The sequence below is a fragment of the Hypoxylon fragiforme genome (assembly GCF_022984875.1).
Source record: "Hypoxylon fragiforme strain CBS 206.31 chromosome Unknown GGS25scaffold_1, whole genome shotgun sequence".
In the NCBI taxonomy this organism is placed as follows: Eukaryota; Fungi; Ascomycota; class Sordariomycetes; order Xylariales; family Hypoxylaceae; genus Hypoxylon; species Hypoxylon fragiforme.
Window position 1 is genome coordinate 2080946 of NW_026054756.1, and position 13685 is coordinate 2094630.

The window sequence follows — 13685 nt, forward strand, 5'->3', positions numbered from 1 at the left end:
CAGGGGTCCATCACCGGGGGGCATATGATGGGGACAAATGCAAGCCCAGTGCCTGCACGCGGCACCGCGACGGCAGCTGCATACCAAACCTCAACTCATTCATCCATGGATCCTTGTATTCCAGTGCTCAGTAGTTATTCGGAAAAGTCAGCTAGTGTATCGGACCATTCACAAGTAGACTTTTCACATCTCATACACCACTCAGATACCGTGCTTTGAGCAACATCACTAACAGTTAGGTACTTATGATAAGACCCACCTAATGTTCCGGCAGGCAAGATTAGTGCTATGCGATCATATATGGGATAACTAACAGCTTAACCTATTAAATACATTAACCGTAGACGCATTAGATGCATCATGCAAGGCCTGGAATAATCAAAATCGAACCCTTCAAGTTCAAGAAAACTCCCATTATCTACCACCCTAGTACTTACTACCTATGGAATGGACAACCCTAAGCCCCCTACCCAAAATAACACCAGGGTAGATCTTGTAGCTTCAACCGGAGACATAACGCTGCAAAACGAAACGCCTCCCAACGATGAAAAAAATGACGGTCTCCGGGGCTATTTCGAGACGGCCCAGTGGACGGCCGACGGGACCACCATCCTCACGACCTCATCCTCGCACCTGATATCCGGCTACATGCTGCCCGAGGACCTGCTCTCGCCCACCGCAACCCGGCCCCTAACCCTGACCCCGCAAGCCACCATCCAGCTCCCGGAGCCCAGCAACGTGCTCGCGGGCGCCCCTTACTTCCGGCTCGCGGAGCCGTGGACCCAGCAACTGCTCGTCTCGAGCCGCGACCACCCCATCCACCTCTTCTACCTCTCCCCAGCCTCCCCATCCCCATCCCCCGCATCCTGCTACCCCCTCATGAAAGCCCACTCCGAAACCTTCCTCACCGCCACCTCCCTCATCTGGCCGTCCCCCGGAACCCACTTCATCGCGGGCACGCGGAACATGCTGGCCCTCTTCGACGTGACGCGCACCAACAGCGAGCCGCTGACGCGCATCAAGACCATCCCATCAGACCGCCACCTCTCCAAGGGCGGCGGCGTCGGCATGCGCGGCGCCGTCTCCTGCCTCAGCGCCCAGCCCACCAGCGACGCCGACCACGGCAGCCTCGTCGCCGCGGGGACCTGGACCCGCTGGGTCGGGCTGTACGACTTTGCCAGCCCTGGCGCCCGCGCCTGCGTCGCCACGTGGAGTATCACTCGTGCCGCCACCGCCACCGCCACCACCACCTCGTCTTCCTCCTCGAGGGGGGTTAGCGGAGCCGATGAGGGAGATGCCAAGATCGGCGGCGACGGCATCACGCAAACGCTCTGGAGCCCCTGCGGCCGGTACCTCCTCGTCGGCGAGCGCAAGTCAACCGGGATCCTCGTGTACGACGTGCGCGTGGCCGGCAAGCTGCTCGGCTGGCTCTCCGGCCGCGAGGCGCTCGGCAATCAGCGTATCAGCTGCGACGTGTTTCCCGGGCAGGAAGAGGCAGGCGGGTTCGAGGTGTGGTCGGGGACGACGGACGGGACCGTCAAAGTCTGGGAGGGCGTTGGCACGGTCGAGGGGGCGCATGCGCCGGCGTGGAAATGGGCGACTGCTGCCACCCGGGGAGGGTCCACGGTGGGGAGCACGTGTGTCCACCAGAGCGGCTCCGTCGTGGCGACTTGTTCTGGGTCCTGGGAGTTTCCGGACGAGGACGGGGACAAGGACGATGATGAGGATGAAATTGTTACAGACGACTCCCAGTCGCAAAGTAGCGGCAGCAATAGCAGCAGCGGCGGTAGTAGCAGCGATACCGGTAGCGACGACTCCGCGTCCGAGATATCCTGGATGCGTAGGCGGAATAAAGAAAGTAGCTTACAGGTATGGAGTGTATCGAATGGTACCGACGAAGCAGCAGAGCCCTGAGACGAAGGGATTTGCTTAAAAGCTCGAATAATCACTGCGTACCTACGTACCTAGTAGATATGTAACCCCCATCCATGATACCCAGGCTGGATCTAGTCAGCCGTACCAAGCAGTGCACTCAGGCCCAATGACTTATTAGGTGAGATAATCTAGCAATTCTTGGTTTTGGACTGCTATATATTTACTATTTCTCAAGTCTCGGTGTTTGAATTGATGAAAGCTACTAGGTGTATACTACCTAGAGGAGGAGATGCGCCAAAGCTAAGCAGTAGGTGTAGCCAACAAGATGTTTTATAATTCATCAGCCAGATTATCAGCAACCATAACCACAAAGAAAAGACGTGGCTAGCTTAAATATGACACATCTCAAGTCAAATCAACTCCATCGTGCCTCCAAGACATCATTGACTCGACTTAGCACCCTTTCCCCTCCCATCAGTCCTCGGAATAGTTGCACCCGCTCCGCCGGCATCATCCTAACAAATGCCGGCAAGCCATACTGTCCAGCTTCACTTTCGGGCACGTCATCCGGACATTTCAATTGCCCGAGTATGGCCTGTGCAGCATACGCATTCATGCCGGCGCGCCGCAAGAACAACTCCCACAGCGTCTCGTCCTGTATTATAATATCTTGCACGTTAGCTGCCTCGGGTGCATGGCGCATGGCCAATGAGATTAGCCATTTTGCAAGTGTATCGTCACCGCCACCAACATAGCATGTCTGGGTGTCTGCGTCCAATCCAGTTACAAAACCAACGAAATCAGCATAGCCGGTACACTCAGAAGGCGTGAGATCACGCGCCGTCTCATCAACTCGGTTTCCTTCAGACACGAGGACGATCAAATGTTCGTAACGAAGCGCGACGTTGCGAATTCGTTCGCGCACCGCCGACAAGCCTTTGTGGCCCGGGAGTGGCTTCTGCATGGCTTTGAGAAGTGTGGTTATTACGATCCCAGTAACCGGAGAAACTATCAAGTCGGCCTCGGCGGCAAGCGGTGAAACGACTGGCGATCGTGATATAGAGTTACGGTCCCATGCCAAGGTATTCCATCGGTCGAAATCCCGTTCTATGATCTCGGCGTTTGTGTAGAGCTTCTCGATCCGTGAAAATATCCCACGTTGTAGTGTCAGCGCTTTAATTATTTTTGACTGCGTAAGTGCCGATTCCAGCGTTGGGCAAGGGGCCGCAACAGCTACTTGCTGTTCCAAGGTGCACGCTGGTGCGGCCAACTCCTCCAGTTTGCTAGTGACTACCGCCTCCGAAGGAGCTTTTGGTTCAGCCTCGTCGACAACTGATCTAGCAGAAGTCGGGAAGAAAGAGCTTTTACTTTTCTTTTGCCGCTTCGAAGTGTGGAAGTCAACATAATTAGAAAGCAAAGTGGACGTAGCGGAAGTATCATCACATCCGAGAAGGAGATTCGGGAGCCGATCTTGTTTATCGTATGGGTAATGGTGTAAAATAGACGATGTTGCCTTAGAGATCTTGATTAAGTCTATTGGCGACACCGAATCTGAAAGATTATAGGGGCTCGTGTCCGTGTTACTAGGTGCAAGCTTTCTCTTCCTCGCGATGGCTTTTACGCCTTCATTCTCGTTGTGAACCGGAGATAGTTCTAGCTCTTCGTCATCCTCTTCTATTTCCCGAAGGATCGCGAAGCCCGGCTGCTTCCAGACGTGGTCCACGCTTGTCGATACCTGGAGACGGTTCAGGGAGTCTAATAGCGCCTTCACGCTATCATCTTCATCAATCGACTCGTTCATAGATATACGACCCATTCTAGATTGAAACGGAGACCAGCGAAGTTCCTTCTCTGCTTTGGAATTCTTCGGCCAGGGTGAAACGTCGAATCCCTTGTGTGTCTTCTTTATCCATAACAACTGTGACATAGCATCCAGAGGTATCTGTTGCCAGTCCGGGCCTGGTATAGAGAAGTCCATTTCAGGTATTTCTACACGGGCAATCGCATCCGTAGTCTGCAGCTGCTCTTGCTCAATGCTTCTCTTCACGGATTTCGCCTTTTCCTCTAACGCAGCTAGAGCATCATCACTAAAGGCAATATCTTCAATACTCCTTTGTTTGCCGTCAAGTGAAGCTAGCAGTTGTGTGTCGAGTACTTGATCGATATCAACGGTCTTTGCGAGGTCTGACATGTCAACCGCTGGCTTGGGGGGTGAAGATAAGCAATCCAATGGTGTCAGAGGACCTTCTATTTTCAAGGAGCTGATATTAGGCTCTTGTTGCACGAGCGTTGGTGTTTCTCCTAAAGGGGATAAAATTGGGGGCTCGCATAGTAGAGATGGCGAGTTGTCATCTCTTAGCAGCTCAACTTCGGCCTTGTGTAAATCGGTCTCAAGTAATGTACTGGGGTCTGATAATACGGGTATTTCCAACACTTGCTCGTCAGGAATAAAGTACTCCGAGTCCTGCGGAAGAGGGCTCAAAGGAGGCGTGATAGCAAGGTCTGGAAGAGTCTACTCATGGGTTAGTATGAGAGCATAAAGAGTTGTGGGTATGGTCTAGAGATCTACCCTCCGATACGACAATCCGTCTGGGAACTCATTCTGTGTCCAGTCATCTCTCAGTGCATGGGATAAGTAATAGAGTACGTCTTTCGAGATATTTATCTTGTCATCTTGTATTTCCTTGGCTAGCCTTTGGTGATATTTGTATGCGGCTTCCGGGAAGTCCAGGCCTTCACCACATGAATTGTTGAGAGGTTCTGACGGAATACTTCTCGGCTCGATATCGGCTCGTCTAGATTCTTGAATAGATCGAGCCAATTCTCGGCAATCGTAGTCGGGGTCGCTTCGAAGCAAAGGTGGCTCTAATTTCAGTCTTGAAAGGTCTACAGGGTTACAGAGTCTGGGTGCTTGATCATCCTCCCGTCCTAACAAAGCGACCTTTCTCAGTATCTCAAGAGATTCCTTGGATATGTTAAGCTGCTCATTGGGGGGTATGAGGCGGGGAATGTGTAGCTGAGGAAGAGATGTGTCGTCGGTGGACTCGTCTAACTCAAGGATAGGGAAATACTGAGAGGTTTGCTTTTGGAAGTAAGCGAATAGGAGAGAAAGGTCGACTTGTGAGTCGAGCGACAATCCGTTCGCTCGCGCATATTCGTCAGGTGGCAACTCAATATCCTCTATCGATGCTTGATCGTCATCCATGTTAGATATAGATGCTCATATCAACTATTCGAGTAACGATGTGTTTAGTTGTCGCATAGTTGATGATTAATGAAATGACGAATGAAATAACTCTGAAACCTTGAACAAATTAAAAATTTGCCTAGGTTAGGTGCATTAGGTACCCAAGGCAGCATTATACATAGCACTTGCCTCACTACTAAGTATGTATTGAGATATTGGCTAGAAAGGAAAGAGCACATGTACCGTAGCCACTTCCTTTATACAGGCCACATATAGTACTTGAGTACCTACGGGTATGTACCTCCGAGTCCTCCGGAGACCCCTATTGAAGAACATGAAAACTACTTCTCCTTAACAACCGCCTCCGTGGCGCTCTCCAGCATACGTCCCAACTTCTCATCGACACGTCGAAACATCGCTGCACAGTGATATGTTAGCTATTTGCTCCTCAATTATCGTAGGTGATTACGTAAACAGTCAAACTAGAAAAAGGGGGAAGAGGCGAAGTCATATCAAGAATCTCACATACCATAAACCTCGTCCCTAATCCCCTTCGACCTCGCCGCCGCAACATGCGCCGCCACATTCCCTACGAACCTTTCCTGTGCGCCCTCCTGCCTGCCCATGACCTCCCACAGCGCCCTCGGCTGCTCAAAGTCCCGGCCCGTCACCTCCGACGCGAACTCCACTACCACCCCCGACACCGCCCTCCCCTCCTGCCCCTCATAGCCGCCGAGGAACCGCGCCGGCTTTATCCCACTCCCGGCATAGCCCGGATCCCCACCATAGTTCCCCGTAAAGTTCATCGCGCCATCCCGCTCCGTCGGGCAGTACGCGCCGCTCACACTCGCATTCGTCGGCAAGAGCGTGTAGTTGACGCCGAGCCGGTAGCGCGCGGCGTCGGGGTACGCGAACATGCGCGCGTGCAGCATCGGGTCGGGGCTCGCCGCGACGCCGGGCACCATGTTGCTGGGGCTGAAGGCGGCCTGCTCGATCTCCGCGAACCAGTTTTCCGGGTTTCTGTCGAGAACCAGGCGTCCGACGCGGCGCCGGGGGTATATGCTCAGGGGCCACGTCTTGGTCATGTCGAAGATGTCGATTGGCGCGGCGGCGACGGCGGGGGGGGCGATGGTCTGGATGTACATGTCCCACGAGGGGAAGTTTCCCACGCGGATCGCTTCCTGCAGGTCGGCGAGATGGTGGTCGGGGTCTGTGCCGGCGATAGCGGCACCCTCTGCATTGGTGAGGTTGTGGATCCCTTGGTTCGTTAGGAAGTGGATGCGCACATAGCAGTAGGAGCCGTCGGATTTGGTGAATGTGTAAGTGTTGCCGCTGTAGGCGTTCACGTGACGGAGGGATGATGGAAGGCCGCGGTCACCGAACACGAACATCAGGGCGTGAATGCTCTCCTGGTTGTGGACGTGGAAGTCCCAGAACATGTCTGAGCTAGCGACTGTGGGGTTTTCAGATCAGTTATCATACGTCACAAGAAGCAGAGAGCTATGTACACCGAATAGCTTACTGTTGGTCCTTGGGTCTCGTTTATGGCTGCGGTTCAGCGACGGAAACTTGACTGGATCACGGACGAAAAAGACTGGCTATAGTCATCTCAGCTAGGTAACCCCTTAATCAAACCTCACAGCATGTGTAGAAAGAACTATACCTGATTGTTGAAAACAAAGTCATGATTCCCCTGCCTCGTCTTAAACTTCACAGCGAATCCGCGGAAGTCCCTCACCGTATCCGCGGATCCTGTCTCCGGCCCAACCGTAGATATCCGCGCCAGCACCTCCGTCTTCTTGCCAACGCCAGTCAAGAAATCGGCATTGGTGAGGTCGGATATGTCGTCCGTGACCTCGAAGTATCCTCGAGCACCGGCGGCTTTGGCATGGACGCTTCGCTCGGGGATCCTCTCGCGGGAAAAATGCGCCAGGTTCTCGATCAGCTGGGTTGAAGAGAGTAGGACATATCCGCCCCCGCTGCTGCCCGTGCGTATCTGGGTCGACGTGTCGTTTCTTGGGAGAGGCTGGCCCTCCGCCAGGGTGTAGTATGGCACGTCTGAAGTGGTTTCCTGTGACATGGTGAAAATGGCTTTAGATTCTTGGGTACTATAGGGAGACACTGTAGTGGCAATGCAGACTTACGAGGACTTACGAGGGGATTTCAGGTCTGTTGTGTCTATTTAAATATCATTATGAATACACTTAGAGCCTCTGCGCTGAATCAGCGACCACCAACTCCGACGTATATCCTACGAATAGGTATGTCAGGAGCATACTTGCTGTAGGCTCTAAGTGGTCGGGTGTGCTTACCAACCCCTATTGGAAAAGGGGCGTCATAAACACGCTACCCATGTCCTATACATCAATCTCGGAGATGCGATTTTCATTCGAGGTCAACACATTGCATAGGTAGGTAGTTATGACTGACAATTGCAATAAAATACCTAGTAGTTGAAGTCCTCGGTCAATTTCAGTCACCATTATTGCTGTGTGCCGAAAGCTGCATCTCCGTCAATTGTTGCTGAACCTCAGCGTTCATGTTCGGTGCTCCTCGGAGTTCGCTCGGGTAGTTGTTAAACACAAATATTTCTGTACGGGGGGATGCCACGATATCTCGGGATGTTGGAATGAGTGTGTCAGGTACTCCTTTACTCTATAGACTCGTCAATAACAGTGGTTGAAAAAAGAAAATCATCGCAAATGCCCTGCTCCCCCCATATATGACCTATCCCATGTTCTTCATGATTTTAATAAGATCGTCGATCCTTGACTCATACTTGTCCCGCTGCTGCATAAGCTCCTTCTGGTACTTATCCTTCAATGCTTTGATCTCTGCTTTGTGTCTCTCCTCTGCCGATTTAAGAATGTCTCTGAATTCTTCCTCCATCGTCTGTAGCGTGGTCTTCAGCTTCTTGACTTCCTCGGCCGCACTATACCCGACTCCCTCGCTGACTTTGGGCTTGTCGTATATGGGGACCGTAGCAGACGTCAAAGCCTCGGATTCAGACTCTTCTGAACCAGAAATCTCTGACTTTGACAGCACTGGCATCAGGACGGAAGTCGAAGGACCCGATCCAGAGGTGTCATGAGGTTTCCGGTTTGACCTCCTATTTCTCTCCGCGAAAACGGTAGCAGTAGGCCCTCTCAACGAACGGGAGCCATCGAAGTCCTTCTTAGTAGAAGGCTTGGAGCATGGTAGGTCTCTCGCGGTGCAATATTCGCATTTGTCTGGCCAAGTCCGGCCTATAGGATAACACTGAAATATATACTTTAACGGCAATGTAGCAGAAAGTCAGATCAGATGAAAAGGGGAACTGACGGTCTCGTGAGCGGTACGGCAGTAATCACATTTGAAGATATTTCGCGTTCTCGGAACACTTCTGGGGGGTGGGCGGCAGGTGCTCCCTCTTTCCAAACACAGGTCACAGATATCTTGACCGGTTGTGAATGAGCACTGTTATAGGAATGAGCATCTTAGTAAAGAGGAAACTCGAGGAATGCTAAAGAAGTAATATGGCGAGACATACTATCTTCTTCTGACGACGACACGGCCCACAGCGTTTTCCTGGTTTTAAGGGAGGAGGCATAAGGGATTTCGTAATGTTGATATAACTAACTAACGCCTAACGTTCATGTTATAAAAGTCATAATTGCTAACCGAACGAACGAAAAGAATAACAAGCAACAACTTATAAAAAGCACAGTTATAACATTTTTCAAATTTTCATAACAAGTACTACTTATTCTTTTCTTTTTTTATGAAAATGATAAATGATAAAACCACTGTTTTAGTTAAAACGTCCTTAACCCCCCTAAAACGGTTAAAACTACGATCAGCTGCATGACTGTTAGAGTTACATACCCTTAAAGCCTTACGTATTATACCTTCCGCGGTGTGCGTGGTATCTGCTCAACTAATATGCCAGGCTTACTCATAACCAGTTCTCTTGCATCAAGATTCTAGTAACACTCAGAACTCACAATTACCCAATCTCGAGTCGAGTCCAATAATCAACCACTCGATCACCACGTGGGAAGGGGTCAGAAGAACTACGACCCAATCACGGGATTCATATGTGCTCATTTCCAGAAGGCTGGCAGCCCAGTTAAACTACTTAGCGTAATATATTGTGACTTAGTCACTATATAGGTAAGTAGGTATGTAGACAACAACTACATATAAGCTATCAGACTCACTTCACTCTTCTCCCTCTCCCTCAAATACAAGCACGCTCTCACTCCCACAGCTTCCTACAACGTATAAACCAACTTCCCCGCACTAACCCTCCCCCCCCTCAACTCATCCAACCCCTCCACCACCCCCTCCAAACCCCTTTTCCCCTCCCCCCCAATCGTCCTCACCGGCCTCACCACCCCCCTCTCCAACAACCCCGGCACCAGCCGTAACACCTTCTCCGCGTGTTCCATCTCCTTGGGATCGACATCCCACTTCTTCCCCGCCATCTCGAACTGCTCACCTAACACGCAGTACGCGAGGTGGAAGTGCGGGCCATCCACCCTCGGGTTGACGCTTTCGACCTGCGCGCGGTCGATCGGTATGATGGTAGCGTACCTAGGCCTAGCCCCTTCCTCATCATCGCTCAGCGCGCCCGCGCACACCGCGGCGCCGTGGCCCGAGCAGTCCCACGCGAACCTTAGCTTATTCGCCGTGTGGGCTTTGATGTCGGCGGCGCAGGTGGGGGAGTGGTAGTCGAAGACGGCGTCGGCGCCGAGGTCGCGGAGGTACGCGAAGTTGTGCGGCGACGCGGTCGCAAGCACCGTCAGTCCCGATGCCTTGGCGAACTGGATCCCGTAGATCCCGGTCGCGGTGCTGCCGCCGTAGATGAGGATCGGGGGGCCGGGGGCAGGGGCGGGCGAGTTGGGCCAGGGGAGGGAGAGGACTTTGTAGAGACCTTGTGCCTGTTGGTTGTTTGCTACATGTTAGCGTTCATCGAGCGTGTGTGAGGTGGGAGTTGACTGTAAGCCATCAACAAGCCGGGCTGAGGAAGTGCCATACCACTGTCGACAGCGAAACCCCAAAGGTGGCGGCCTGCTCGTCGGTGATGTTATCGGGGACCTTGATCTGGAGGGCCGCCTTGGCGATGGTGTACTCCCCGAACGCACCACTCTCGGGTTGCAATCGGTTTCTAGCATGAGGTCAGCCATTTCACTTCAACTAACGGGATTGATCAAATTAGGTCTGTAAATATCTCAGGCACTCACCCGCCACAAACCCATCCCGCTATGCGGTCACCCGGCTTAAACTGCGTCACCCCGTTACCCAGCTCCTCTACAACCCCGCTGTAATCTAGCCCAACCCTCATACCGGGGGTTGTCTGGTTATCGATATTCTTCCAGTCCGCAGGGTTGAGGCCAACAGCCTTCACCTTGACGAGAACATGGCCATCCCGAAGTTTAGGTTTTGAGACCTCCTGGACCTCAACCTTGCCTTTTGCCACTGTTACAAGAGCTTTCATCGTGACTTTTTCTTTCCCTCTTTACTTCTTTTCTCCTTTCAAAAAGAGTGAGATCTAATAAGGGAGGACAGGTAAACCCAACTTTAAGTCCCGAGGATTGGAATGTGATACAAGCCTGTTTGCTTTGAGAAGTTCACGCATAAAACGGTGACGTCTCTGGATTTGCTTTTTTTCAACCGCAGGGGCTTGCATTAGAAAGAAGTCCGATTACTAATTACATCGTCTATCGTTACACTCAAGTGTACATCGATCTTAAGCGGTTACATTTAATTATCGTATTACAAATCTAAGACTATAGGTATGTACCTACCTAGGTTAGGTGGGTAGGTACATGTATATACTATCTATCTACTCAATACTCAACAATTTCGGAATCCTTTGCGTCATATACTACCTAGATATGCAACAACATATCCCATCATCGACTGAAATGTTTCCTGTATAGCTCCTAAGTATAAAATATGTGGATAGCCGTTCTTAGCTTATAACATTACAGGTAGCAGCTGGTCGGTATTCATGTAACCTAAGGTCAGGTATCTATAGATATCCTCAAGTCTCAACTTATGAATTGCTGGGCATTGTTATAAGATAAATGTCTGTAAATTTTGAAAACAAAGGAACTAAAACGCCAATGTTGGTATCTATCATGCCATCTAAGAAGGGGTAGTATCCTCGATATATAAAGTTAAATTTGTCATAAAATCATTCCGCTAAGTACCAAAGTTCGCGTATTCGAACTTCTGGTCGTGCAAGTGTCCGTTCAAATGAATATTAATTCCATCACTTTCCAAAAAACGTAGAGCAATGCTCGTGGGAGGGGAGGGGACAACCTCTAATTGCCGCCGCCGTAGTCGCTAGCGTATCCTATTGACTCGCCAAAATTTTGCTGCATGCCGCCTTCGCCAAATCCGGATCCAGGCCCGCTGACGTAGCCTGTATCGTCGCCATCGTCGTAGTCCGAAGCATCGAAGCTGGAGCGACCACTGAGCTCGTCTTCCACATTGTTCATGTCGTTCGGAGACCAATTCATCTGCGCCAATGCCGGGTATTGGGCTAACAGAGCTGCAGGCAACGCGTAACCACCCGCATCCATTCCTGGATACATGTTGGGGTCCATAACCGTTGGTGGTGGGCCCATACTTTGCGCCATACTTTGCATACGCTGTTCTTGCCAGATTCGTTGCCTCTCAATCATCTCCTCGTCTAGCAAAGGCTTTATACATATTCTTCCGGCTTCTGATCGGAAATGGCGTCCCAGCGCATCTGCTCGGGCAAAGCGTCTCCCACAGCCCCACTGGCCACCAGCTTTGAGTTCTCCCTTGCAAACAAATTTCTTTTCACCCGAGTGGAGGCCTTCGTGTCGTTTTCGATCGTGTTGCCTGGCAAATGCCTTTCCGCAAACTGTGCATACAAAAGGTCTCTCATCGGTGTGCGTACGTAGATGAGAACGTAGGTTGTACGCTCGAGTAAATCGTTTAGGGCAGAGCGTGCATTGGAATGTCGCGGGATGCTTTTGAACCCTCTTACTATTTCCGTTGTCTTGAGCAGCTTGATAATCGGGGTCTGCTAGACGGAGCGCAATAACATTATTGGGGACTGCAGACATAGATTGACGTCTCCTCGAGACAGCATTAGCACTGCCGGACCTATCACCAGGCGATAACGAACGCGAAGATGACTCGGAGCCGGAGCGACTACGGTTAGCTAAGTCCGCGCCGAGATGTGGCGACAGACTTCCAGGGGTGTTGGAACGGGAGAGAGCACCCCCTCCGCTGTTATATGGGTCCGTAACTGCTCGTGGACGGGATCTCGGGCGGCCTACATATTGGTTAGTATCATCCATCTCACCCAACAGAAGCACCACTTACCCCTGTCGGGAGGCGTCAAAGACTGCGCGTCCATGGGCGGTTTGGGGGGTTCGAAGCTGTTCTGCCTCGAATTGGTTGGCGCAAAATCGATGTTGATGGATGGTGGCGCCATAGGTTGAGTTATTTGAGGGTCTATTACCCCTTCTTGAGGTAGAGACGGGAATTCTTCCGAATAGCCCATTTGAGGGTTAGGGTACCCAGTATTTAGCATCATGCCTGAATTTTGCTCAGGCATCTGCTGAGGATGTATCCGAGGGGAAATAGCTGGACTATGCGATGGGCTGCGACTGGGCTGGTTAGGGTCTGTTATGCTAAAGTTACCCAACCCAACCACCCCGTCATAGAAATCTTGAGGTCGTTGCATAGGCGAGTGGCCATGCACGTGCTCAAAGCCATCGTGGCCCGTGAGATGTGGGGATGCCGCATTGGAAGATACATCAGAGTATTCCGACGGTGTCCTGCGATGCCTCTGGAACTGCGGCTGGCTCCAATCTAATTGTCCTGGTATGAAGGCAGCCTCCGGCCCTAGCGACGCATGTCTTGAATGGCCGGGCGAGGTAAACTGATGTTGATTGAAAGATGGCGAGTGATGCGCCGAGCCGGGTTCTGGCTTCAGAAGATGGGGTGGAGTAGGCGAGTGGTGGGTTTGCGGGGACGTCATGTTGGTGAGATCACTCGGGTCGAGAGATTGCACATTAGCTTGAGTTAGATCACCAAACAAAGGCGTGTTGAATTGATCGGCTTGGGTGCTAGATGGAAAAAGCGAGAAGTCGCCGCTACCGCTGAAGTCGGGGCTCAAAAGATTCTGCGCGAATGCGGCTTGAGATTGCGATGTGAGCGATTGAGAGAAGTCCTGGTCAAGGTCGAAGGATGATGGGTCGACAATACCTTGTTGGTCGTAGGGCTGTGGCTGAGAGGTATTCAGGAATCGATTATTAGCGTTGTTGTTATCGTAGGGGTTATAATCAGAGGTGGTGAACTGAGGATTAACTGCTGACGAGGAGTCTAAAGCAATGCCGAGGCCGATAGATGGTTCCGGGGACTGATATGGATGAGGCGAAGGAGAATGACTATTTCTTATATGAGGCTGTGGGTTTCCCGCAGACGGTGAGCGTCCACGAGCCGACCCTACGGGATGGATTGCTTGTTGATCCATGGCGCGTAATTTGTTTCTGTCTTTAGAAATCCCAAGTCGAACGAGGTTGATTGCAGCTGTACCCAAGAAAGTCTGCCTGATAGCGTGGCGCAGCTCGGATACGTTTGGGAGGGGGGCTGT

The 13685-nt window shown here is 51.6% G+C and overlaps 5 protein-coding genes across 5 annotated transcripts; 1 reads left to right on the forward strand and 4 right to left on the reverse strand.

The window, feature by feature from the left end:
* Window positions 1-105: 105 nt before the first annotated feature.
* On the forward strand, window positions 106-2146 carry GGS25DRAFT_31964 (uncharacterized protein). Its single transcript, XM_049257807.1, has 2 exons — window positions 106-2053; window positions 2142-2146. Exon 1 carries the CDS (start codon window positions 448-450, stop codon window positions 1912-1914), a length of 1467 nt encoding a protein of 488 aa, XP_049121388.1. The 5' UTR covers window positions 106-447; the 3' UTR covers window positions 1915-2053; window positions 2142-2146.
* GGS25DRAFT_32090 (uncharacterized protein) lies at window positions 2103-5241 on the reverse strand. Its single transcript, XM_049257819.1, has 2 exons — window positions 4445-5241; window positions 2103-4387 (listed from the first exon to the last, which is right to left on the reverse strand). Exons 1-2 carry the CDS (start codon window positions 5078-5080, stop codon window positions 2291-2293), a joined length of 2733 nt encoding a protein of 910 aa, XP_049121389.1. The 5' UTR covers window positions 5081-5241; the 3' UTR covers window positions 2103-2290.
* GGS25DRAFT_31846 (catalase) lies at window positions 5242-7463 on the reverse strand. Its single transcript, XM_049257797.1, has 4 exons — window positions 6726-7463; window positions 6585-6660; window positions 5592-6515; window positions 5242-5480 (listed from the first exon to the last, which is right to left on the reverse strand). Exons 1-4 carry the CDS (start codon window positions 7140-7142, stop codon window positions 5404-5406), a joined length of 1494 nt encoding a protein of 497 aa, XP_049121390.1. The 5' UTR covers window positions 7143-7463; the 3' UTR covers window positions 5242-5403.
* Window positions 7464-8866: 1403 nt separating this feature from the next.
* GGS25DRAFT_470165 (alcohol dehydrogenase) lies at window positions 8867-10924 on the reverse strand. Its single transcript, XM_049259212.1, has 3 exons — window positions 10288-10924; window positions 10082-10211; window positions 8867-9984 (listed from the first exon to the last, which is right to left on the reverse strand). The coding sequence occupies exons 1-3, from the start codon at window positions 10539-10541 to the stop codon at window positions 9316-9318; spliced, it is 1053 nt and encodes a 350-aa protein (XP_049121391.1). The 5' UTR covers window positions 10542-10924; the 3' UTR covers window positions 8867-9315.
* A 10-nt stretch (window positions 10925-10934) lies between these two features.
* Window positions 10935-13565, reverse strand: GGS25DRAFT_527176 (uncharacterized protein; the record flags this gene model as incomplete). The annotated part of the gene is made up of 2 exons (XM_049265068.1): window positions 10935-12359; window positions 12410-13565. 2 exons carry the CDS (start codon window positions 13563-13565, stop codon window positions 11374-11376), a joined length of 2142 nt encoding a protein of 713 aa, XP_049121392.1. The 3' UTR covers window positions 10935-11373.
* Window positions 13566-13685: the final 120 nt, after the last annotated feature.

Bases quoted from the DNA above. Each gene is read 5' to 3' on its own strand.
- GGS25DRAFT_32090 (XM_049257819.1), bottom strand. From the start codon at position 5,080: ATGGATGACGATCAAGCATCGATAGAGGATATTGAGTTGCCACCTGAC. The intron at 4,388-4,444 runs GTAGATCTCTAG...ACCCATGAGTAG, and splicing joins ACGGATTGTCGTATCGGAGG to ACTCTTCCAGACCTTGCTAT.
- GGS25DRAFT_470165 (XM_049259212.1), bottom strand. From the start codon at position 10,541: ATGAAAGCTCTTGTAACAGTGGCAAAAGGCAAGGTTGAGGTCCAGGAG. The intron at 10,212-10,287 runs GTGAGTGCCTGA...ACCTCATGCTAG, and splicing joins GCGGGATGGGTTTGTGGCGG to AAACCGATTGCAACCCGAGA. The intron at 9,985-10,081 runs GTATGGCACTTC...AACAACCAACAG, and splicing joins GGGTTTCGCTGTCGACAGTG to GCACAAGGTCTCTACAAAGT.
- GGS25DRAFT_31964 (XM_049257807.1), top strand. From the start codon at position 448: ATGGACAACCCTAAGCCCCCTACCCAAAATAACACCAGGGTAGATCTT.
- GGS25DRAFT_31846 (XM_049257797.1), bottom strand. From the start codon at position 7,142: ATGTCACAGGAAACCACTTCAGACGTGCCATACTACACCCTGGCGGAG. The intron at 6,661-6,725 runs GTATAGTTCTTT...AGATGACTATAG, and splicing joins ACTTTGTTTTCAACAATCAG to CCAGTCTTTTTCGTCCGTGA. The intron at 6,516-6,584 runs GTAAGCTATTCG...AAAACCCCACAG, and splicing joins ACGAGACCCAAGGACCAACA to TCGCTAGCTCAGACATGTTC.